Source organism: Schistocerca serialis, unplaced genomic scaffold (genome assembly GCF_023864345.2).
Source record: "Schistocerca serialis cubense isolate TAMUIC-IGC-003099 unplaced genomic scaffold, iqSchSeri2.2 HiC_scaffold_849, whole genome shotgun sequence".
NCBI lineage: Eukaryota > Metazoa > Arthropoda > Insecta > Orthoptera > Acrididae > Schistocerca > Schistocerca serialis.
Window position 1 is genome coordinate 12,286,565 of NW_026048462.1, and position 25,011 is coordinate 12,311,575.

The window sequence follows — 25,011 nt, forward strand, 5'->3', positions numbered from 1 at the left end:
AGCAGCAGAGGACCAATAAGTGGAATTAGTAGTCAACTAAACGTAGAGTGTTTTGAACACTCAGAACTGTACTATTACCACAACTTACTTACATGTACAAAGAAGCTGAGAATACAACTACTAATCAAATATACTATCTCTAAGAATAAGGTAATTGAAGATGAGTCAGCTAAGTAAATAAAATACAGATTTGTCAGGAATGTACCGAGCATTGGTTCAGTGTTCTGGCCCAGAAAAAATAAATTGAAATTAAATAGGATTCATGATTGTATGCATTGAGCATAAATTATCTCTAGTATGTGACTAACGGCGTTTTGAGCCATTTGTTTACCGATTTTATGACAATTAAGTAACCACGAGAGTAAAATTGAAAAAGTTCTGTTAACTTTGTTCCAGCAAAATATTGAAGGATAAAATGTATATATTCCCATTTCATTGTGACCTACCCTTAGATAATAAGTGAAAAGAGTCTGAGGCACTCTTTTTGTTTGTTCTACAGGACAAACCAGATAATGGCAGCCTGGTAGCTGCGTGAAAGCGTGGAGTGACTTCGACACAACTCACAATGACCCCTCCCCTTTCCCCATGTAATTTTGAGTGACCGTGAAGGACGCACACCATAGCAACTTCCCCTCCTCTACCCTTGTGAATGGAAGTGTAGAACGCCAGCCAAAGTGGCTACAACCACGTGTGTAAAAATGATTTGCGAAATTTTCTTTCAGGTTTAGAAAAGACTGCTAAGATATAATCATGTGTTTATGTATCTTGAATAACTGTGTTATTTTCTTTGAATTTGTGTATGTAAAAATGTATTTAATGGATTTAAGATTTTCATAATTTTACATATTTTTATGTGGTTGTTTGTCTAAGGCAATATGTATGCCAAAGTGTTTCACTGAATTTGGTTAAATTTTGAGGGATAATATTGCTTAAGGGGCAGTGAACATATCACCCATTTAAATAATTGAAGTAGGTAATAAGTTTTCATTTAATATTTCTATATGTTTACATTTCAATTTTAATTTTTCATAGGGACTTAAGCTGTACCCTTGCCTCCCTTTTTGTAATTAATTTTTTTTTCGTTCATTAACATTCAAAAAAAATTTAAGTAGGGGGTGATGTAGGGAAGCAGCCTACTCACTCCGTATAAAATTCACATCAGTCTTTCCATTGTGTGCCAGCCTAGTCCACTGTAACTAGCTCTGACGTCATAAATGTTGCGCAATACTTTTAAAATCGAGTAAATAACCTGAAACGTTTCTAGCATGTCAGGAATAATACTCAATCAATATGTGTTGAATTTCATTTAAATAACTTTAACCATTTTCGAAATTTGGATGTTTTTCTGTAAAAATCATTGGCGCCACAGAAAAGAGCTAGAGACATAAAAATTTATATTTAGATTCCTATTTCATACTAATTTAATAGAAACAATCTTCTGGATCTCACAAATTAAGATTTTAGTTGAAATTCAATATTTTCTGGTTTTTGTCTTAAAAATTAGGGAAGCAAGATAGATTAAGTGGGCTCATAAATAAGGCTAGGATGTTTATATTTAAGTAGAATGGAGATCCACTACAATCATACAGATGTGAGAAGTTTCAATTTAATAACTATAAAACTATAGCGATAGCGTATCACCAAAGGGCAAGTTCAGAGCTCGTCTACTGCGTGTAGTGCAATTAAATTAATACTCTCGCCCAAAATATTTGACTTAGCCACGTCAGACTTTTATTATGATTACTTACCTGTGTGCTGAATGCACATTTAAATTGAGAGCTTCATCGGCCATCAGCAAAGGAAGCGATGATTATTCAATTACTTAATGTGGTGCATTTCTAGCCCAGCGGCTAGTCGGGAGAACCGATTTGATCAGGCATTCCTTTAGCCGTCCGCACAGCGGCTTTATATATAAGAACGCTGCGCGAGGAAGAAAGGCACATTCGAGGGTTGGATTCCATCTCTTCTCCATCGAAGACTTTCACTGCCTGGTCTACTCTCAGGGTGCATCTTCGACGTGGAAAATCCCCACCATTTCCTAGCTGTGTCGTCTGCTCGCCGTCACTACTGCTCGCCTTTCTGTCCTCCTCGCCGCCGCCTGGTCGCCGCCTGCCGGTGCTCGCCGCCACCGCCACCTGGTCGCCGCCGCCGCCACCAGGTCGCCACCTGCCGGCGCTCGCCGCCACTGCACTTCTCGCGCGCCGCCACCATGGCCCAACCCACCACCACTATCATTTTCACCTCTCCCTCCACTGCTCCAACCACCATCACATGGAGCTCATCCTCCACCCCACTTCCCGTCCTTCCTTCTCTCCCTGTCCACCCCACCCCTGCGCCACTTTCGGCTGTAACCACCCCCAACCCCTCCTCCCCTATCGCTGTCGCCCCATCGACAGCTACTGACTTTCCGCGGCTCCCTGCACCGCCTCCGACGGGCTCCAAGCCAGCGCGGATCTCGGCTCGACGTTCCACTGTCTCTGTGACACCCACGCCCCCTCTGTCTGTGTCTTCCGCTGCTCAGGGTGGTCCCGCCCGCCATCTCCACCTGCAACCCGTTCCCCTGCCCCCTCTCCACCCGGTCGTGACCACAAAACCTTCAAAGCGCCTGAATGTTGACCCTTCCCCCGAAGTCTCCTCCAAAAAAACCCCCAATCCCGGTGACCCACCCACCCGCATGGACGTGGCCCCGCCTCCCGCCCCCCGCCCCCCGACCCTGCTGTGCCTGCCACCCACACCTTTGTCCTCTCCAATCCTGACCCTCAATTCCTTGATGCCCGCTCCCTCACCCTCGCCATCCGGAAATACTACCCCAATGCCCCCATCTCCATTCTGATTACTCGCAAGGACTCAGTCCTCATTAAATCCCCCAATGCTTCCTTCCACACCGACCTCCTCTCCCGCATCCCCCATATCCAATTTGGCCAACATGCTACCCTCACCCCCTACCACACCCCGTCGTCTACCCATCAGCCTCAACCTCCACGACATTCGCCAACCTTCACCGCTGTGATCACAAAGCTTAGCCCCGTGATCACAGAGGCCGAGGTGTTGGCGGAACTCATCTCCCAGCCCGACATTGAAATCCGCTCGGCCCGTCACATCTTCAATGATGCCGGGCCGACTTTTCTCATGTGGATATTCACTGAATCCTCCTCCTCCTCCATTGACCGTCTCCTCACCGATGGAGCCCTCATCTACAATCAACGCCATAAGGTGGATCCCTCACCTACAACGACCACATTGCCTCTGCCTGCAAGAACCCCCCTACTTGTCCCCACTGCAAAGCTTCACACTTTGTCAAGAATTGCCCCAACCTAGCCTCTCCCCCCTCCTGCAACACTTGCAATGAACCGCATCCAACCTACTTCTCGAAGTGCAAAGCAAAACCTCCACCAGTCACCCCTGAGCTCACCGTCCCTGTCCGTCCTGTTGATGACCCCATCCACCCCAACAACTCGCTCCGCCCTCCCACTACTGCCGAGGACATCATCCGTTTCACCACCATTGTGCTCCAAAACATCCACCCCTTCCAGCGCTCACACACTCCTTCCCAAATCACCCTCGCTGCCCGTTCCATCTTCCATCTTACCACCTATGCCACATACTCCCACAACCAGGCCCATTTCACATTCACCCCCCTCACCACCCTCGTTTAACTCTCCCCTCCCATGGTACAACAACCCTACCATATCCTGTACCACAGCATTCGCTCCCTGCCCACCCACAAACTCCTCTTCCTCCACACCCTCCATCAGCACCGCGTGGATGCCTATGTCCTAAATGAAACCTTCCTTCAACCACGTATCTCCGTCTCCACGCCTCCTCACACCCTCCACCGCACTGATAACCTGTACCCTTTGGCGCGTGGCGGAGATGCTATGGGCCACCTAAAGCACCTCCCTGTCCGACCCCAACCTCTCCTTAACAATCCTGCTGAGCATCTCACCCTCAGCCTCTTCCTTCCCTCCTTACCATCACCTGTGCCACCATTTATGTCCGCCATCGCACCCCTATCCCATTCGATTTCTTGGCCCACATTGACCGCACCTTCTCCACCTATGTGACTGTCGCTGACCTCAATATCCACAGCCGTGATCCTGCCGACCTCCAGCAGCGGCATCAGTTTCTCACCACTCTCCAGGGAGACCGGGTTCCCCTGCCTCAGCACAGCCGACCCGAATCCTACAGCACTCCTGATGTGGTCCTTGCCTCTCCCAACCTCCTTGGGCGCATCACCACAGATGTCCTTGACCTCATTGGCAGTGACCATGCTCCTGTACTCCGCACTATCTCTAATGGTCGCCATCCCCGCAACGCTCCTTGCCCTGACGTCCCTCCTAAACTTGTCCATGATTACTCTCGTGCCAACTGGGATGCCTACCGGGACTCCATTCACACCCAGGTTCACAGCCATGACCTTACCCTCCAATCTCCTGATGACATCTCTCGCACTGATGCCTTCCTGCACAAGACCCTGTCTGACGCTGTCGCCACCCATATCCCCACCAAAGCCATCCACCCTCACCACCCCGCCCTGCCTCCACACGCCGTCCTTCTCCTTCGAGAATCCCGCCGCCTCTACTGCTCTTTTCTCCGCACTCATGACCGGGATACACTTACCTGCCACCAGCAATTACAACGCCATATCCGCAACCTGCTTACTGCGAGGAAACGCTGTGCCTGGCGCCAGACATGTACACAACTCAACACCATGCTCCCCATAAACTCTTCCAAGTATTGGTCTGCTTTCCACTGCCTTACTGGGAACCGCCCCGCCCCCCAGTAGCCTCTCCGCCTTAATGACCGTCCCTTTCCTGACAACCTCAGTAAGGCGAACCACTTTGCCTCCCACCTCTCTGATGTTTTTTCCATCCCAGATGATCCCCACTTTGATTATTCCGTCTTCCCTGATGTCATGGACCATACGAATACCTCTGTTCCTCCCCTTGCTCCTAGCTTCCAGTACTTGGGCCCCATCCCACCATCTGCACTTAACACTCCCATCACTACACAGGACATCAGCCTCACACTCCACACTAAACGCAACACTGCTCCCGGCCATGACTGTGTTACCTACCGCCACCTCAAACACTGCCCTCCCTCCTTCCTTTCAATCCTGGCCACCCTCTACAATGTCATCCTTGCCAGTGGCTTCTATCCCGACCTGTGGAAAACCTCTCGTATCCTGATGTTCTCCAAACCCAACAAGCCTCCATCTGATGCCTCTTCCTATCGTCCTATCTGTCTCACATCGGTGATCAGCAAGCTCTTGGAATCCATCCTTTCCCAGCGCATCCATCACCACCTCCACAAAAACCACCTCCTCCCAAACACCCAATATGGCTTTCGACCTTCCTTCTCTGCTGATGACCAACTCCTCCGCCTCACTCATCTCCTCTCCCTCCAACTTAACTCCCGTCGCTCTGCCATTTTTGTCTCCCTTGACCTCGAATAGGCCTACGACCGTGTCTGGCATCCCGGTCTCCTGCTTAAATTCCAAACCTACGCCCTTCCTATCAACTACATCCGTCTGGTGGCCTGTTTCCTCTCCCACCGCCACTCCTATGTTACCATCCATAATGCCAATTCCCACATCTTCTACCCCTCTGCAGGTGTGCCCCAGGGCTCTGTCCTCTCACCTCTCTTCTACCTCCTGAACATGGCGGATATGCCCCAACCCCCCCCCCTCCATTACACCTCTTGCAATATGTTGATGACACCGCATTCCTCGCCCTCGCTCCTACCCTCCAACGGTCCCAACGCCTTCTCCAGAATCACCTTGACCTTTTTGCTGCATGGTGTAACCAGTGGCTCCTGAAACTCAATCCATCCAAAACCCAGGCAATCGTCATAGGCCGTACCACTCACTCCTTCCGGCTCCTGGATTTCTCCCTTGCTGTCTGCGCCTGTCCTGTCCGCCTCACCCCCACCCTCACCTACCTTGGCCTCACCATTGACCGTCACCTCACCTGGATCCCTCATCTCCGTTCCATCCTATCCAAAGCCCACAACCGCCTCCGACTCCTCAAACTCCTCTCTGGCTGGACATGGGTGTTGCACCCCTCTACCATCCTCCTCACCTACAAATCCTTAATCTGTCCCATCCTCTGTTATGCCAGTCCTGCCTGGATATCTGCCCCCCCCCCAAATTCTGTAAGTCCGTCCAGATCCTTGAGCGTCATGCACTCCGCCTTGCCTTCCGTATACGCCTCCCATCCCCCACACGCATCCTCTATGATTTCATTCCTTTCCCCCATCTGCTCCTATTCCTCGGACATGTCTGCATCCTCTACACCTCCCGCCGTCTTGAGAGGAGCAACCAGGGGGTGAGGGGGTTCCTCTCCCATCCCCGCCCCCTGCCACGTCTTCACCATTGTGTCCCCCCTACCCTCCATCTCTACACCCTACATCTCCTTTCCCAGGGTGGCTTCCATCAACTCCCCCTCCCAGATGATGCCCTCTCTCCCTCCATTTATCCTTCCTATCAACTCAGATCCTCACCCCCCTCCTTTCCTCCGTCCTTTCCCTGGGCTCCCTCTTCCTCCTCCCTTCCATCCTGTGTTTTCTCCCTGCCTATCCTCTCCCTCTCGCCGTTTCCTCCCTCCCCCCCCCCCGAATCATTTTGTACTGTCCCCCTCTCCCTTCCCCACTCCCTGGCACGTCTGCTCAGCACCCCCCACCCCTCTCATGGATCCTCCTCATCCACTGGCTCCTTTCCCCTCCTCCCCCTTCACTTTTACTCTCCTTCCCCCCCTTTTTTCCAGTCATCTGACCAGTTTCCCCCCACCTGCACTCGGGTGTGGTATGTCATATTTGTGCCAACTTTTAGCGCAGTGTTTAAGTGAGTGTTCAGTGTTGTGCGTCCTTCCACAGTGTTACGAACAGAAATCATGCTGTCGCTGGGTGTGCTTTTTATATCTCTTGCGAACAGAACCCAGACTGTCGCCGTGTTTTTTAATTGCCTGTCTATTATTTTTCTGCTTCCTGTGTATTTTTATTAGCATCATCCACTCTGTGTTTAATGTTTTACGCTCCAGAATTTTCTGCCCTTTTACCTTTAAGTCACCGATTTTCTCGCCAACTGTTATTATTTTTTATTATCTTCATCTTCTTAAAACAAATTTTGTAGGCTGAAGAGCGGCGTAATAAGCTGCTGCCAGCCCGCTCCCTTTAGTGGGAATCGAAACTCAATAAAGGAAAAAAAAAAGCAGCAAGAAAGGCTCCAGTTCTCTCCAGACGCTGAATAGCACACCATCTGTGTCGCGAGTCGCGTCGCGTCGGTATCATTGCTATAAACAGCCTCGGATGCCGTATTATGTTACTCGGGATACGCGTAACCATGAAATCATTTTCGAGTGAAGTGTTAATTCTGGGATGACTTTAATTATCTATCTTCAGTTTGCGGATGTCGTATTTTCACGTGCCGTCGCGGGACAAACATTCTATCATTTATTTAGCGTGGCGTTTGATGATCATTATCATCAAATTATGGCGAGCATTCACTTAAACATTTAATTTGGACTGTTATAGATGCATCAGCGCATTAGACTCTGAACTGCTCTGTTAGTCAGATTGTGTGGATAGTTTTTTTTCATCTGTGACTTTCAGAATATAGGGAACGTTTTTATACGATCGTTTTTTTAATTATGAATCCCAGACAATTTCCTAATTCCTTAGATCTTTAAGCTGTAGCTATAAGTGTATTTCTCAGATGAAGTGGGCACTAGGAATTCTAATTACAGGCTTCACATTTTGCTAATCACTTTCTGGTTGCCAATATTGTAGTTAGAGAGCCAGTGTTGAGAACGGCAAAAGACAGCATAAATAATAGGAACATTTAACAACAATATATCCACCCGCCGCCCCACATATGTTGTTAAACGGCAGGGAATTGCATAATTTCTACATTACAAACAAGTCTACATTTATATAAACAACATTAATTTCCACCAGCCACCCCACATATGGTGCATCGGCCGGGAATTGCATCTTTTCTACATTACAATTCTACATTATTAAATAACAACATGAAATTCCACCAGCCGCCCCACAAGACGACTCCTGCACGAGAGAAGGAGTTCGGAACGGTGGCCACGCAAACTGACGAACCTGCCGAAGGGGAGGCGATACACCACAAGGACAAGGACACCGAAGCAGCTGCACAAGAGGAAGAAGAGTGGGAAGAAGCACCACTCTTCCCGCTTCCGGACATGTACAGCGCAAGTGCTGTACTGAAGAAAATTGCTAGTTCGCTTCGCGACGGTACATACCCTCACCACGAAAATCGATATCCTTTTGTCCCACCAAACCACCCAAAACCCCCACTCCCACATCAGGGTCTTACCTATCCAGAAGGTCATATTGGACTCTCCAGGGATGATTATGAGCTCATTTATTCCTACCCTGTCTGCACTACCCTGCAGATGAAGGGTCTAATCTGTTCTCTGGTCTACAGAGAACAACTGAAGACAGAATACGCTACGTATCATTCGGCACTCCGTCCGCCCCAGTAGCTGAGTGGTCAGCGTGACGGATTGCCGTCCTCTGGGCCCGGGTTCGATTCCCGGCTGGGTCGGAGATTTTCTCCGCTCAGGGACTGGGTGTTGTGTTGTGTTCATCATCATTTCATCCCCATCCGGCGTGCAGGTCGCCCAATGTGGCGCCGAATGTAATAAGACCTGCGATATGGCGGCCGGACCTGCCCCGCGAGGGGCCTCCCGGCCGATGACGCCAAACGCTCATTTCCATTTCCATTCGGCACTCCTTGCCAGTTCCAGATATTATCAAAAAGACCAAGGAAGAAGTTTCATCAAGATTTTTAGGGAGTAAAGGCCAACAGGCCACAAACTTCCACTTGAACTTCCTCACAGAGAGGAAAGTCAAAAAGGAGCAGAGAGACGATATCCCGACACTTCGCCTAAAGATGATGGAGACGCATTCCATCGAAATGTTGCTACGAGACGACGACGCTACTAGGCTGAAAACCTGTGAAGACTTCATGTATGAAATCCGCCGAGAAAGCCTGCACTCAGAGGGAAAGGGACTGTCCATAAATGAGCAGTTATCATTTATGATTTTAGAATAAGCAGGTTAACGCCTTATGAATAAAGAAGTTAATACTGATGCACTAGTACCACCGCTCGATGCTCAAGATGCAGTCGGTGACGAAGGGATTGGTCATGAAGAGGTGGTAACAGCTCTTGTTGGTTATGTTACAGGTGCCGCCATGTGTGCAAGAGAATGAAAAAGATGAGTGTTTAGTAAAGGTGCTTGCTTATCAAAGACGAAGTCTTTATAATCGTAAAGTCAAAATTACATAACCATGAAAGAAGGCAGAAGACAATCAGAACTATACAGCCTTGAAAGAGTGGAGAAGACAGACTGCTTTCACATATTTGAACAACGTTGTTGGTACTCAAATGACTTTACTGCGAAGTATAATACACGACGAGAAGGTGCACCTTACGTGTAGACGAGATAAACGAAGAAGACGCGAAATAAAACATTGCACAACGAAATCACGCACATAATGGTAAATCCGAAGGCTCTGTGTTGTGTGTTTTCACATATTACATATGCAAATGTAAGCAAAATTTTGATTTAAAATATTTCTGTAAGAAAATTATTTCGATTGCAAATATATTAGAAGAGTCTTCTTCAATGTTGCTATGTCTTTATTTTCAATAGATTTGAAAATAATAACTGAAAAAATGTTGGAACCAGTGAAAAGTTCAATGTTTTCAAAGTCCTAAAATTCTTTACACCGGATTCCAGCGTCCTCACATGAGGACGGCCTTTACCTTGTAATCTAACAGGGAAAATCAAATAAACAAGATGAAATCTTATTAGACAGGTTAAGAGTGGATGTTTGATTAATTTATAGCACAAAATTATAGTTTAAATTTTGGACTCAGTAATGTAATCTTCCTCGCGTTCACTTCTGTTCCGTAAGTGTAGTTTTCAAAAGGCCGTCTCTTTCATTGAGGAAACAGTCCGCCATTTACGTAATAGGAGGCAGGCTAAGTTATATTTCGACAACCTTCAAGTCGTCTCAGTTTCACAAAACACCACGATATTCACTTTTCTTTGTCTGTCAAGGGAACTCACAGAATCAAGTCTTGACTCCCAATTCTTGAGCAACTTAGATGAAGTTTCCGACATTGACGCTCTCCACTTCATATCTGCGTACCCATTTTGGCCTGTCAATTGAAACACTCTTGTTTTTAACAAAGTGATACTCTTGTTTTAATATACATGCTTCAAATGTTATTAATAAGCCTAACCTCGCCGGTTCATTTCATAAAATACAGAGCACAGTTTTTGCACCGTACATTTCATATATTCATAAAATGTTACATGAAAACAGACAGCATCCAGGATAATATTTTACAGTTTGTTACAAATTACGTTTCGACGTAGAATATACTCCATGTAATGAAACGAGAGAACAAAAGAGTAACATACATCTACAGACAAATTTTTAATTAAACACATAAAATTCCTGCGTTATAATACGTCGCACAGAAATCGTGACGATAGCATAAAAGTATTTTGGCCGCGTACAGAACACAGAACAGTAACTGTAGTCGAACAGTACACAACGACAGTGGGGCAGAGAATCGGTAACGCCAGTACGAAGTACCCCTCGCTCTGCAATGTTCAATGCTTTGCGGAGTGCAACAGGTGGACGTATAAAGTCGACTACTACTAATACTACTACTACTACTACTACTACTACTACTACTACTACCCATACTATATTGCAAATGCCGCACTACACATCTACGCTTATCTGTAAAAGTACGCACTACTTAGAGTAACGCGATTAGCGTAAAGTATTATTTACAGTTGGCTTACGCATCCAAACTTTAAGGAAATGAAACACATCATACTTTCTGTTTCCAAACGGTGCTAAAATTTTTAAAAGACGGTACTATATCATAGTGAAACCAGGACTAGCTATGAAAAAAGGATAAATCTCTAGGGACTTACTGATAAACAGCTCCAAACCGCCTCATGCTGGTTCTGTGACAGAAATTAGGCTACAAATCTCCTCTCCCCCCCCCCCCCCCCCAATGTACTGGAAGCAATTCTATGTTGTAGAGAGAATGCGGTGAGGGGAAACGAGGTGGCACAAGTAGAAAGCGGCCGCCAATCCGCGAGAAAGCTTTGGATTTGCAGCGCGATTCCGAGGGGCTGTCACATTCGCTCTATTGTGCCTTGAGGCTTTGATTTCTTTGTGGACAAGGAGAAACAGGAGTTTTCATCCCCATTCGGAGTCGCCTTTGTAGGTTCTACTATATGCGTGCGCGCTTTGTGTGTGTGTGTGTGTTCCTACGTGCGAGAGCCTTTGATTGTCGATTCGGCGAGTGACTATAGCTACACGTCGGCAGCATTCATCAAGATACTCCCAACCATATGCACGGGAATCAGATTCAAATGTTTACACACGCATAAAATGGAGGCCGTAAAACGTTTTACCCATTACTGCTACGACGTATGCTGTAGTTTTCTACACGATATTTCCCAATGAACTCCCATATGAAGCGCATGGAGACATAATTCAATATTTAACGTGAAGATAGCTGCCATTCCCAGAATAATGTAAATATTTCAGCCACCAATAACCACCGCAAGCGATGGTACAATTATGTACTGTAATGGATTACATGGCTGTATTCATACTGTTTCTACCGTCTCCTTGAATCTGGTATGTGACGGCTGATTTGGCCGACTAGTCTAATCATGCACTTGGTGCAATTCGTGGGGAATTTGGATGTGACATGGGCCTCACGTTGGACTTCATAATCATCGTCAAGGTTTCAGGCGAACATAACCGATCAGGACACTGTAATGTGCACCATGCACATCATAACCCTCCCGCCGAGTTCGGCGAATTTCTTTGCCAGCGGACTGGGTGTTTGTGTCGTCCAAATCATTTCATCATCATTCTTTAACGCGGCGAGACTGGATTGTGTAAGGATTGGGACTCTGCTTTGTGCGGCGCTCAAGTGCGCAGTAATCACCACCTATGCATACACCATCATCATTGTAACCCCTTCAAACCCGCGTCTACCTTTCGAGTAACGGACTCCCCGCAGTATTCTGTAGCGTCCCACACCATTGGTCGGGAGCTAGCAGTAGCCTGAGTAGGGAATCACCGTCACACGTGTTGGCTGCCGGGAACTCCAAAAGACACGAACGGCTCAATTTTCTGTGGTGCCCTGATGGGGAAACAAGTACTGCTGATGAATGACCCTTATGATGTGTGCGTGACATGGAGGCACTCACGAGGCCTGCAACATACCCAGACCTGTCGCTGACAGAATACATGTGCGACAACTCACACTTCAGCTCCGTGCAAGTGCCTACATCCAGGATACTGTGGAGCAGTTACAGCAATAGTGGGAAAGTTTGCCTCAAGAGAGAATACAAAAGCATTATGACATCATTCAGAATCGGATTTTTGCATGCATCCAGGCCAGAGGGATGCAACGTCATATTGATAAGTGGACTCTGTAACGTCTAGAGAAACAAAAACAATATATTATGTATTAATTAGAGAATTAGATGTATCATATTGTGTCATTGTATAAAATTATGTATTTTTTTTATTATTTATTTCTGAAAACGTCTGCGTCGGCGAGTAATAAAACCGACACAGAAGATAAATGTTAAACAGAGATTAAAAAAGGAACTAGTATATAATACGTGTTGAATATGAATGTCTTTGTCGTCTTAATTTGGAAGTTGTGCGAGTAAGATCTCCTGTTGTTGTCGTAGAGAACGCCAATGTAGCATTCTTTTGTCGAGACTAAGTAATGTACGCCATTACGTGTGAATTCACAAAGGTCTGTAATCACTGAGATATTTAAAGGTTTTAATAGAGGTGTTTAAATGAAAACTATATTATTTATTGTTAAGCTTGCTTGCATATTATCCCATCCTGTTGAGACATTTTTCAGTTATATAAATATTATCTGTGGTGCTGAGCTGCGTCGAGAACGAAGAGCCGCTGCCGCGGCGTATTTAAACGACTTACAATATAGTCGAGCATACCGCAAGGAAGCGGTAAAATAATAGTAAAATAATATTATTTCTTTTAGCTCCCAGACTGGCAGTGAAGATCAGCAGATTTTATGATGTGTTGCAGATTGACGCGGGCTGCTGATAGGATATAATTTACAGTGCAAATAATGTAATGTACCTTCAGAATCTGATAGTAATCTTGCTGTGCTCCGTTCTGATCTGGCAAACTTTATAGTGACAACGTATCTTTTAATGAGAGTCTCATGTTCTTGGGCTAGTCGTGGTATGAAATAGCATTTTAACGAGAAATAAAATCCACTGCGAACTTGTGTTTTTGAACGATCACACGAACTGTAACATCAGTGTTCATAACAAAGTAATTTTAACTTTTAATCACTATGAAGTAGGGAAGATATATTGATTCTTAGCATGAGTTGCAGTTATGAAAAATCGTTCCTTAAATTGTAGGCCAGATACAGAACAATAAGACTTCCATATATACATTTTATTCCGCTAAAAGGTAATGATGATAAAGAAAAGCAAAGCACAGCATTGCTAAAAGTATTTCACGTAACTCTTTTCGTAAATGTGTTGTTACAAAGGGAATAAATAAACCAAAGAGCAACAATTTTACAATCCGCGAGAGAGTTGGACGTGAAAACTCATAACCCCAAGTTCATTGTAATTTTGACCCCGCTTTGCAGTCACCGAAGAACGTCATATACGCTCTTAGCCAGTGAAGTTTTATTTCGTTTCTTTGTGTCCTTATGGGACCTTCACTGTTTCACGCAGTTCATCCTGCAATGATGTGTCCACTTTCTTCATATAGGAAAGGTTTCTTATCACGCCATCCTAACCCCCAATTTTGAATTTATCGCACTAACTTATTTCAGTCATAATTTTAGCCATCGTGAGTGTCCCATTTCCATCAGTATGCAATTTATCCACGCCTGAAATAAAACCACGCTGCAACATGTCATAGAGTATAACCGCTCTTTTAATTAAGAACAATATTGTCAGGGATATTTTGACATAGCGGGGCGGTGATCGATAACATCGGTAGTAATTAATAGCATTGAAAAAGTTTTAAATAAAATTATCGATGTTTAATCTCACATCAGAATAACGCCCACAGCAAAGTAGCGCTTCAGGGAAATCAAAGAGGGTTCAACGCGCCTACTTTTGTTTCTAAATCCTACCATATAGAAACCATGTGCAGGTATTGTTAGCTCTCTTGTCTTGCTTTCTACGCTCTGAATATGACTACGTAATTGCGGCGTACGATATAACGGGCGTTTCCGTGTGATATGCTACGGAAGGGATCAGGGCACTTCTGTTAAACTGCAAGATAGTTGACTATAGTTAACTTTTACGGTACAAACGTTAGCCGTAAGGTCACGGATTAAGAATATGTGAGAAACTGTATGCGCGAGAGAAAGTAGCGCTCAGTATTAAATTACACTCCTGGAAGTGGAAAAAAGAACACATTGACACCGGTGTGTCAGACCCACCATACTTGCTGCGGACACTGCGAGAGGGCTGTACAAGCAATGATCACATGCACGGCACAGCGGACACACCAGGAACCGCGGTGTTGGCCGTCGAATGGCGCTAGCTGCGCAGCAATTGTGCACCGCCGCCGTCAGTGTCAGCCAGTTTGCCGTGGCATACGGAGCTCCATCGCAGTCTTTAACACTGGTAGCATGCCGCGACAGCGTGGACGTGAACCGTATGTGCAGTTGACGGACTTTGAGCGAGGGCGTATAGTGGGCATGCGGGAGGCCGGGTGGACGTACCGCCGAATTGCTCAACACGTGGGGCGTGAGGTCTCCACAGTACATCGATGTTGTCGCCAGTGGTCGGCGGAAGGTGCACGTGCCCGTCGACCTGGGACCGGACCGCAGCGACGCACGGATGCACGCCAAGACCGTAGGATCCTACGCAGTGCCGTAGGGGACTGCACCGCCACTTCCCAGCAAATTATGGACACTGTTGCTCCTGGGGTATCGGCGAGGACCATTCGCAACCGTCTCCATGAAGCTGGGCTACGGTCCCGCACACCGTTAGGCCGTCTTCCGCTCACGCCCCAACATCGTGCAGCCCGCCTCCAGTGGTGTCGCGACAGGCGTGAATGGAGGGACGAATGGAGACGTGTCGTCTTCAGCGATGAGAGTCGCTTCTGCCTTGGTGCCAATGATGGTCGTATGCGTGTTTGGCGCCGTGCAGGTGAGCGCCACAATCAGGACTGCATACGACCGAGGCACACAGGGCCAACACTCGGCATCATGGTGTGGGGAGCGATCTCCTACACTGGCCGTACACCACTGGTGATCGTCGAGGGGACACTGAATAGTGCACGGTACATCCAAACCGTCATCAAACCCATCGTTCTACCATTCCTAGACCAGCAAGGGAACTTGCTGTTCCAACAGGACAATGCACGTCCGCATGTATCCCGTGCCACCCAACGTGCTCTAGAAGGTGTAGGTCAACTACCCTGGCCAGCAAGATCTCCGGATCTGTCCCCCATTGAGCATGTTTGGGACTGGATGAAGCGTCGTCTCACGCGGTCTGCACGTCCAGCACGAACGCTGGTCCAACTGAGGCGCCAGGTGGAAATGGCATGGCACCCGTTCCATAGGACTACATCCAGCATCTCTACGATCGTCTCCATGGGAGAATAGCAGCCTGCATTGCTGCGAAAGGTGGATATACACTGTACTAGTGCCGACATTGTGCATGCTCTGTTGCCTGTCTCTATGTGCCTGTGGTTCTGTCAGTGTGATCATGTGATGTATCTGACCCCAGGAATGTGTCAATAAAGTTTCCCCTTCCTGGGACAATGAATTCACGGTGTTCTTATTTCAATTTCCAGGAGTGTATATTACGTGCCGACTATACAATGGGATGTTAAACTGAGTATAAGAACGGAACTGGACACTTAGCTTCGTGAGAGTAAAAGCGTACGAAGTTTGAATGACTGTATAGATGTATAGTAATGGACCATAGTCCTTGCTATGATATCTTTGAGTGACCAACTATAAAAATCACGGACATTTTAGCTGTCGTAATTGCTGAGAGTAATTCTAGGACGAAACCACCTTATCCCTCTATACAAAACGGAATCATTCATGATCATTTAATCATTATTGAATGTTGTTAATTAAAAACTAAAGTGATTTCCATAATTACGCGTGCATTAGAAAATTATAAGTAACATCCAAAGACGTTATTAACTATGTTGTCTTCGGTAACGCAGCAACAAATTAATTGGATCGACCGAGCAAAAAGTTAACATTAATTACTAGTATTAAAACCTGAAATTTGGTCGCCGTTAAAGTGAAGATGTTTATTACTGCTCCATCTGAGGTATAGATATTTTTGTGTCGGTAGCTGGGCCGACACCGTGAAGTTGAGATGGCTGAAAATGAACGCTAGACTAACGCTGTAGCCGATAGGGCACGCAAGGCTACCGCAGACGGGCGTGAAGTCTGGAACATGAGAACTTATAAATGAATAAGAAGAAAAGTATGTAGATGCTTATTACTTATCTTTTAATTAGTCCTTGGAATACATCTCTCTTGAATACTCGTAAGCTATAGGCACTGATACAAATGGCGCCTTGCTAGTTCGTAGCCATTAACTTAGCTGATGGCTATTCTGTCTCTCGGCTAATGAGAGAGAAAAGGCTTCGTACATCTGGTCGGTAGCTAGGTTCTCGTACAACTGGGGCGAGTGCTCTCTCGTATCACGAGACCTGCCTTGGTGGTGGCGCTAGGTCTGCGATTACACAGTGGCGACGCGCGGGTCCGACATGTACTAAAGGACCGCGGCCGATTTAAGCTACCACCTAGCAAGTGTGGTGTCTGGCGGTGACACCACAGATATAACGAACAGTCGGACGTATACAGTAGATAACATCAAGATCTTACGTAAGAAAAGTTTACGGCTGCAGATCGACCGAGGGCAGCTACAAGATGAAGCATTAAGGGGGAATCTCTCACCAGTGAAGACCGTACACACTAGGTAGGTATCATACAATGTGATAAAGTCAGGTACTTCCTCAGGAATCACTAGATATAGATTCTGAGGCATTTTACTACATGGAATAAACTGTAATGTTACTACCTTACGCCACTTTCATTGAATACTAAACGTGAGTTCAGTCTTCGTTCGATGTGTCATAGTTGGTATTTCTACACAGGATATTATTCTAACAGAAGTCCTCTGTAAGTGATACGTCTCGTCAGAGTACCAGCGATGTAATCGTTGGTTGTCAGTAGCAAGGTCGTTGCTAGTGTAAAATTCAATGAGAAGTATGCGAGACAGTCGGGTGTTGGTGATGCGGCTGAGCGGTTTGGAAATAACTAGCAGAACACAGAGATGCAAAGGCAAAGGATGTTGCTTTTTGGAAATATGATTTTGTAAATATTGATTTGCTCCATTACTTTCTCGTACCTAATTCATCATTACTGAAAAAGGCAAATATTTAGCACGAGTTTTTCTTTATTCATTCGGGTCAGTTTTATCGTCGATACGTGGTTGGACAAGGTTATCTGCTCACATAGTTTGGACTCATACCTATATATTCATCACTCCTTTACTAGTTCATTAACTAATTTCATGGCAAGACCATGTTTGTAAAGATGGTTATAACGTTTAAGGAACGAGGTTCGTAATACAGTCTTGAACGCTAGTCTCTTTGAATTCGTTTAGTAAATCGAGTTCCTTCCACCATCTCCTCAAGCAAGTTTAATTTTCTATTTCAGAATAAAAACAGTCTTGGTTGCGAAATTAGTTAATACCATGTGGTTGTAATTAAAGTTTGCCTATTGGTCACATTATAACACAAACTAATTACGTGTCCCAGACTTGGTAGCGTTAATGTCCAGAGTATGGGGTGCATGATTTCCATGCGTCACAGCGCCACCGTCCAGTTCCACCTATGGCCACCAGATGCCGTGATCAGTCATCGTGAGTCATAGTCTCATACATCTGACCTGTCGCAGAGCACTTGTTGACGTGACGACATGAGCTTGGACAAAAGGAGCTGGGCATTATTGGTGAAGATCTATTATCAAAACAACGGAATACTGCAGCTGCTTTTCGAGAATATCGCTGGATAAAAGGATTACGGAAGGGTCTTCTTTCTCCACTTGCTGTGCAGAGCGTGATGAAGAAGTTCCAATAAAGTGGAGAAGTGGGCGTCGCTCCGGGAAGAGGCCGACGACCGGTTGCACCACAGGTGATTGACGATCGTTTATTGAGCGCAGCGTTGTCTACCATAGCAACAGCGATTTCATCAGACAGTGTGCTTGCTGTGTCACGACCATTGAACATCCAATTCTCAGGTGGTATCCGCACAAGATCCATATCTTACAGCAGCTTGCTCCACAGAACGCACAACGACATGTTGACTTCGCTATTGACTTTCTCGAAAGGACTGAAGTTGACGACGGCAGGCGCTGGACCATCGTATGGACAGACGAAGCTCATTTTTCTCATATGGGCGAGGTGAACACACAGAATTGACAAGTGTGGGGATCATCACCTCCATTCACTGTGCATGAAGTTGTTCTGTGTGGTGAACGTGTGACCGTATGTCGTTGCCTCACGGTTGGCACTTATGGACGAAAGACGTGCAGTGTCACTGGCCAGCATTACTTTGATATGCTTCGCCAGCATTTCATGCCCACCCTGCAGGACAAAGACGCATTGAACTCAACTGTTTTTATGCAAGATAGGGCCCCACAGCACATCACTCGTGAAGTTTACCTCTGCTTCTCTGAAACAGATAAGTAAACGATCGAATTATTAGCCGATCGTGTCCAAATGTTTGTCTGGCACGATTAGCTGACCTCACTCACTGTGATTACGGGTTGTGGGGCTACCTGAAGTACAGCGCTTACCACAGGAACATTCACACATGTACTGATCTGAAGTGCAGCATACAGAGAGGTAGCCAGCATACCGACGGACATGCTTCATTCTGCTGTGTCGAATGCAGTCCTGCACTTTCAGATTCTTCTGGACACTGATGGGCGCCATATTGAGGAACGTTTGTAGCAGTAATGGTACCGGTATGTAATGGTGTGATATACTGTAGCAGCACAATGTGACATAGCTACAACTTGTATGCCTACGTTCATTTGTGACTGCAGACTCGATAAGCGACACTGAATCTGACATTCATGCAACACGCACACAGTGTCGTTTAAGGTGCCAACAGATCATTACACGAAATACTTACAACTAACGTTTCGATAAGTTATGTGATTGCGTATTTGAATATGAAAAACTACGGGAACAATCGAACATATGACAATGAATACCTAAGCGATCTGACTGCGTTTTTGAATAAGACTGTACAAGTGACAGAGAATCTGAGTTCTGCAACGGAAGTTACTGGATTAGAGTACACGAGATGTCTTTGCAAAACTTACGGCCAAAACCGAGACACTGACTCACTCACCTCTTTCGATGACTGCCTTTTTCCTTGTGGCTCACAGGAATTCGTAGCAGCATGCAGCTAAAGTGTACTGTTACTATGAATAAATTTAATAAGAAGGAGTTTCCTTGGGTCATGTTAACTGCTAAATAACTTGTTAGAAGGTATTTCGTAACATAAGTCTATTTAAAACTTTAGAAATCATCATGACCAATAATAGACAATGACAGTGACATAGCTACCAATAATGGCTGAGTGCCATAATAGCAAATTATTTCAATTTCAAACTTACTTCAATTCAAAGTTACATCAACATTAATAACCACAGCATACTTATTAATTAGATGTGGAGAGTAACTACTATTATTTGGAGGATAAGGAGGCTTCTTTAACTGAGAAGAAAAACATGGGATTATTGCAAACTCGGCTAATCCTGCAGTTGCGCTTTACGCTATGCTTGCGAACTTTACCTGGGCTCTGAGCACTATTGGACTTAACTGCTGAGGTCATCAGTCCCCTAGAACTTAGAACTACTTAAACCTAACTAACCTAAGGACAGCACACGAACTTTACCTTGAATTCCATCTTCAAGGTGGCAGAGTGGTTCTACGCGCTTCAGTCTGGAACCGCGCGACTGCTACGGTCGCAGTTTCGAATCGTGCCTCGGGCATGGATGTGGGGTGATGTATTTAGGTTAATTAGGTTTAAGTAGTTCTAAGTTATAGGGGGCTGATGACCTCAGATGTTAAGTCGAATAGCGCTCACAGCCATCTTGAACTATTTTTCCATCTTCAAGCCATCTAAGTATCTCCTGGCTATATAAATGAAATGAGGCTTTTAGTGTGGTAAGATCTGCCATCTCCGACGTGAGGGCAGCACTGCACGCCTGCTGTCTCCGAGCTCTCGACCGACACTACTACCTCCACTCTCGCAGACAGACCTTGTCTCACAACAATGGTTAGAATCGTGCTCCCATGTTTTGCGCTCAGATTTTTACTCTCGACATCTGAGTGCTTATTTATCTCCTATTTTACACAATGCAAAAAATAGTGTTACGCTGGCTATATTGTTTTTAATGTAATAGAGAGCTTTGACAATCTCTTTACAACATTCGAAGTGTTTCAGTTGAACAGATTCCACATTCTTTCTCTTCGAAATATCCTTGACATTAACGCTACCATGTTTGGTACACGTACGGTAATTAGTTTCCGTGTTATAACGTATCGAATAGGGAAAGTTTAATTATAATCACCTGGTCTTTATGACCCATTTCATCACTTTGGGGCATGATCAGACTGCCTATAAAACCAAGAAACCAATCAATTAGAAACAAACAAAGGAAGGAGAGTGGCCGTATCTTGTACGACTACTTAAGGGAAATGTATTAAATGTATTATAAACTTACGTAAAAGTCTCTGGATATGAACTTTTATTCAGAAATAATTGAAAACCGGTTACTGCTGCTGCCTGTCACAATTTTTATATGAATTTGCCTTTTCAGGCAACCAAGATGGTGGTGGCCTCCATTCGGAAAACTGTTAGTTTTACATAGTTTTTGTATTGTGCGTTACGCTGGTCATGCTCGTCACCTGGGTAACTCTTTCCTCACTATGTGCGGTGTCAGCATATCGATCTGTAACAAAATTATTTGTGTGCACGCCGAACGGGGACGGTGCTTAGCGGGGTTCATACTGCGTTTATTTTTGTCACCGTGGCTCTATTTTGCTTTGTAATGTCAGAGTCCGTTGTTGTGCTCAAGGTAACATGGGATGGTCGCTGAAATTTGTCCGCCACCTTCCTGTACCTTTCTGATCTTATACTGACCGTTTCCTATTCATGTATCTAGGTGCACGTTGCATTTAATACGTTTTGTGGCGGACTGATAAGGCCATATGAAATGGAAAATGGATTTGTAATGACAGATCGGTCATATATCCAGTCACCTCCGTAGTCGTAAAAGACAGCACCATGCCTCTTCCTCTATTTCTCTATGAAACGAGAAACCAATCAATTAGAAAGAATCTGTTGATGCCCCAAAGGAGTGAAACGTGTAATTGAAATTAAGTAATTTCGCAACCATGACTGTTTTGTATTCTGCAATAATTCGAAACTGGTTGCTGTAGCACACTGCCACAATCGGCTGGAATAATTTTTAATTTTCTATTTGTGTGTCGCCGCACTGCACTCAGCGGAACACAGTTGCACAGAACATGATGTGGATAGCATGGTTGTTTTTTGCTGCATTCCACTTGGTAAAGTTCTTTCATTAGCTGATTTGCTGTCTCTCTGTATTTTAATATCGTCATTTTCGGGCAGTACCGAGTTTCCCCTGTCACCAGGTAAATCATGAAAATTTATTACAATGAGTTTAACATCAGTCAGGAACAGCCAGATCTTACACAGGCAAGCACAGCATTTCAAAATTATCTTCAGGATCAGCCCAGGTTAAGTTCAGTTTAGATCTCATTTATTATGCAGTCATTCTTATTCTTACTGCGCAGTTTCACATTCGGATCTATTTATTTACCGTTTAAAATTTTATTAAGTGGGGTTGCTTGCATAAATTTACTGGGCATTTTCACAGAATCGTTTAGGATAATTATTCATTCAGAATTTAGTTTGTAATTTTATGTGCATTTTTTTCTGTGTTGGTTTGGTGTGTTGGAATTGTTAATCACTTAGTGTGGCGTCACGCGATGTAGCACGGTTCACTGTACTGCACGATACAGAATTTCACAGGACAGTTACTTTAGTATACGGATTTACGTTTCCTAATTACTTTTTATAACTGTTAACCGCAATACAGTTAAACCGTTTGAGATGGGTTCGGCGATTCATTTCACCAGACACACTTTACGTAAGAAAACCAGCAACATCACTCAGAGTCAACATTACAACACATATACTCACGAATGTAAAGGGTAAGAAACCAGTTTTCATACACAAAAATATAAACAAAACAGCTACATTTGGCGAACCGTCTGCCTAGGATGAGAGGTTTTAGGAATTTTCTGTAATTATCGTAATCAGTTGACGGTATTGTGTCGATAGTGAAGCTAAAACAATCACTTTTTACAACAACAGGCACGCACTCTGCTTTGCTTCCTAATAGTAAGTGTAAGAATTATGTACATTTCTCTTGATGTATTATTATTTGTATTTTCATAGTTTGTACTATTTTTGAGATTTGTATGGGTTTTTACGTGACATTTCGTAAAAAGAAATTATGTAGAGTGAGGTCACTGTAGTGGTGATCATACGAATTTCTGTTTCAAATACGCAGGATTTTTATTAGTTGTCGGGTTTCTTATTAGTAATTCATTATCTGGAACAATTTATCTTTGTGTGGACAGTTGAAACTTCCCCTTTGAACAATTATACATGACTGTGCTTAAACTGACACACAATATTTTGTTAGCGCAACGCAATCTGACTTTCAAAATTCCCTACAAAAGAATGGCCCTGACTAACATTAAACTATACCTTTCACAAATCACTTACCTCACAAAAATCTTCGCTGCTCAAGCTACTGCAATACAGCGAGCGCCACTACTGCCAGCTAAATAAAAGATTCAAACTATGGAAGGCACTAACTACTGATAGGGATAGTTAGCAAATGAAAGATATTAATAGAGAACAAACAATGTATTTACCTTGATATCATCATGTATAAATATAGCAGTTCATGACAAATTACAAATCTCCGCCATCTCTCTCCCCACATCCACCACTGCTGGCGGCTCACCTCCAACTGCGCAACGCTACGCGCTGTTCACATCCAGCTGCCTAACACTACAATGGCGAGTATTACAACAACGCAAAGCAGCCACAGACTGCACACAGCACAGCCAGTGATTTTCATATTGAGCGCTACGTAACGTTGCCAATAAGAAAACATAAACAGCCTACTTACATAGAGAAAACATAAACAGCCTACTTACATAGCCCCCATGCTCCCCACAAAAAATTTTACAAATTTTTTTTGGGCAGTGGCCAATAATGATTTGATAAAATTTTTCGTAATTACAATAACAAAGAAATCAAATGCACACACTTATTGATATTATGTTGGTCAAAAGCTCAAATTTTCTCACAGTCTATAAAGACAGTCCTGATCATTCATCACAGTGAAACTTCCGTTTCTTTTCTCAAAGTCTGAGCAGTAAAAGACAATGCACACAGAAGTAGTGGATTTCCATGCCGTCTTGAAGAAGTAGTGTTGTCCTTCCAACGGAAAGATATTGCTGACTCTTGACATGCTGACAGGTAATGGGCCACAATGGAGCAAACCCACAGCAGAGTCATTCGAAGTTTTGACGAATATTGGTAGGTAGGCCATCACAGAGCAGACCCACTGTAGTCCTGGTAGAGATTGTGGTATTGGTGGGCCACCAGAGGTGCAGACCCACTACAGTCCTTGTAGAAATAATGGCGTTGATGGATCATCAAAGATGTAGACCCACTGTAGTCCTTGTAGAGATAGCCAGCAGCCACCTGTTGTGACTGTGCAGGTGCACAATCACCATTGAAGAGTCTTGCGGATAATATAGCAAGTCCATAACCACCACTTGTGCACTCACAAAGTTTTCGGAATTGTCCTTAGAACCAGCAATGCTGTTATCCAGTCCCTTGCTGAATTAGTAACACACGTGCAAACACTAACAGTCCCTACTTCTCACATATTGTGCATTACTATGACCAACAGAAACGTGTGCAGTGAAATGGTACTTAATTTGAATAACTGGTGTCAATTACAATTGTATAACATAAGAATACAATTACAAAGGTACAAAATACATCATTAAAGAACATAACAATACAGATAACATTTGTAGTAAAACAGGCGTTACAAAAGAATACAAATAGACATATACGTCAGTGTTACAGGAATTATGACATGAGTACATACATAAAAGATCAGAATAACTTTCGAAACATCAACTTCACACATGAGCATTAAACAGAACGGAATTAATAATGTCTAACATCTTTACAAAGTAAATAACATATTATTAATACCAATTATATTCGAGGATAACAGTATTCCTCATCATAGTGAATGTAGCTTAATATTAAAAGAAGAAAAAATTCTATGAAACTACACAGAGACAGGAAGAAAACAAATACACAAGGGTACACACACACTTAGTGGGATAACACCAATAGGATAGGACAGGGTTCGTTTTCAGTGTAAATTTTGGTACTGCAGTCCAACCCAAAACTTCATATATCTTTCCTCTTATTTCATCCTTTGTTTCCACCAAAAAAATTCTATCTAAGCATGTTTTCTGTATTTATATGTTTACACATTTCTCACCTCAACATTTATTTCCAAGAAAATCCTACCTAAACCTGTTTTCTGTACTTTTTTTTTTGTATAACTTCTCAATGCATTTCTTCCAATTCATCGAAACTCATTCTCTTAGAGGCTACCCCCTCTTAAGCTAACTTAAATCTACTGAGCTCAGATGCTAAACTAAGGGACGAGGCAATGCAGCAGCACAAAATAAGTAACACAAACAGCAATGACAAAA

At 44.4% G+C, this 25,011-nt stretch overlaps 1 protein-coding gene across 1 annotated transcript in view; it reads left to right on the forward strand.

The window, feature by feature from the left end:
• LOC126452319 (collagen alpha-1(I) chain-like) overlaps positions 1-25,011 on the forward strand; it is a 77,774-nt gene that overhangs the window by 7,414 nt on the left and 45,349 nt on the right. The window contains exon 2 of the mRNA XM_050091062.1: positions 8,043-8,212. Coding sequence (XP_049947019.1) covers positions 8,043-8,212 — 170 coding nt within the window. The remainder of the gene's footprint in view (positions 1-8,042; positions 8,213-25,011) is intronic.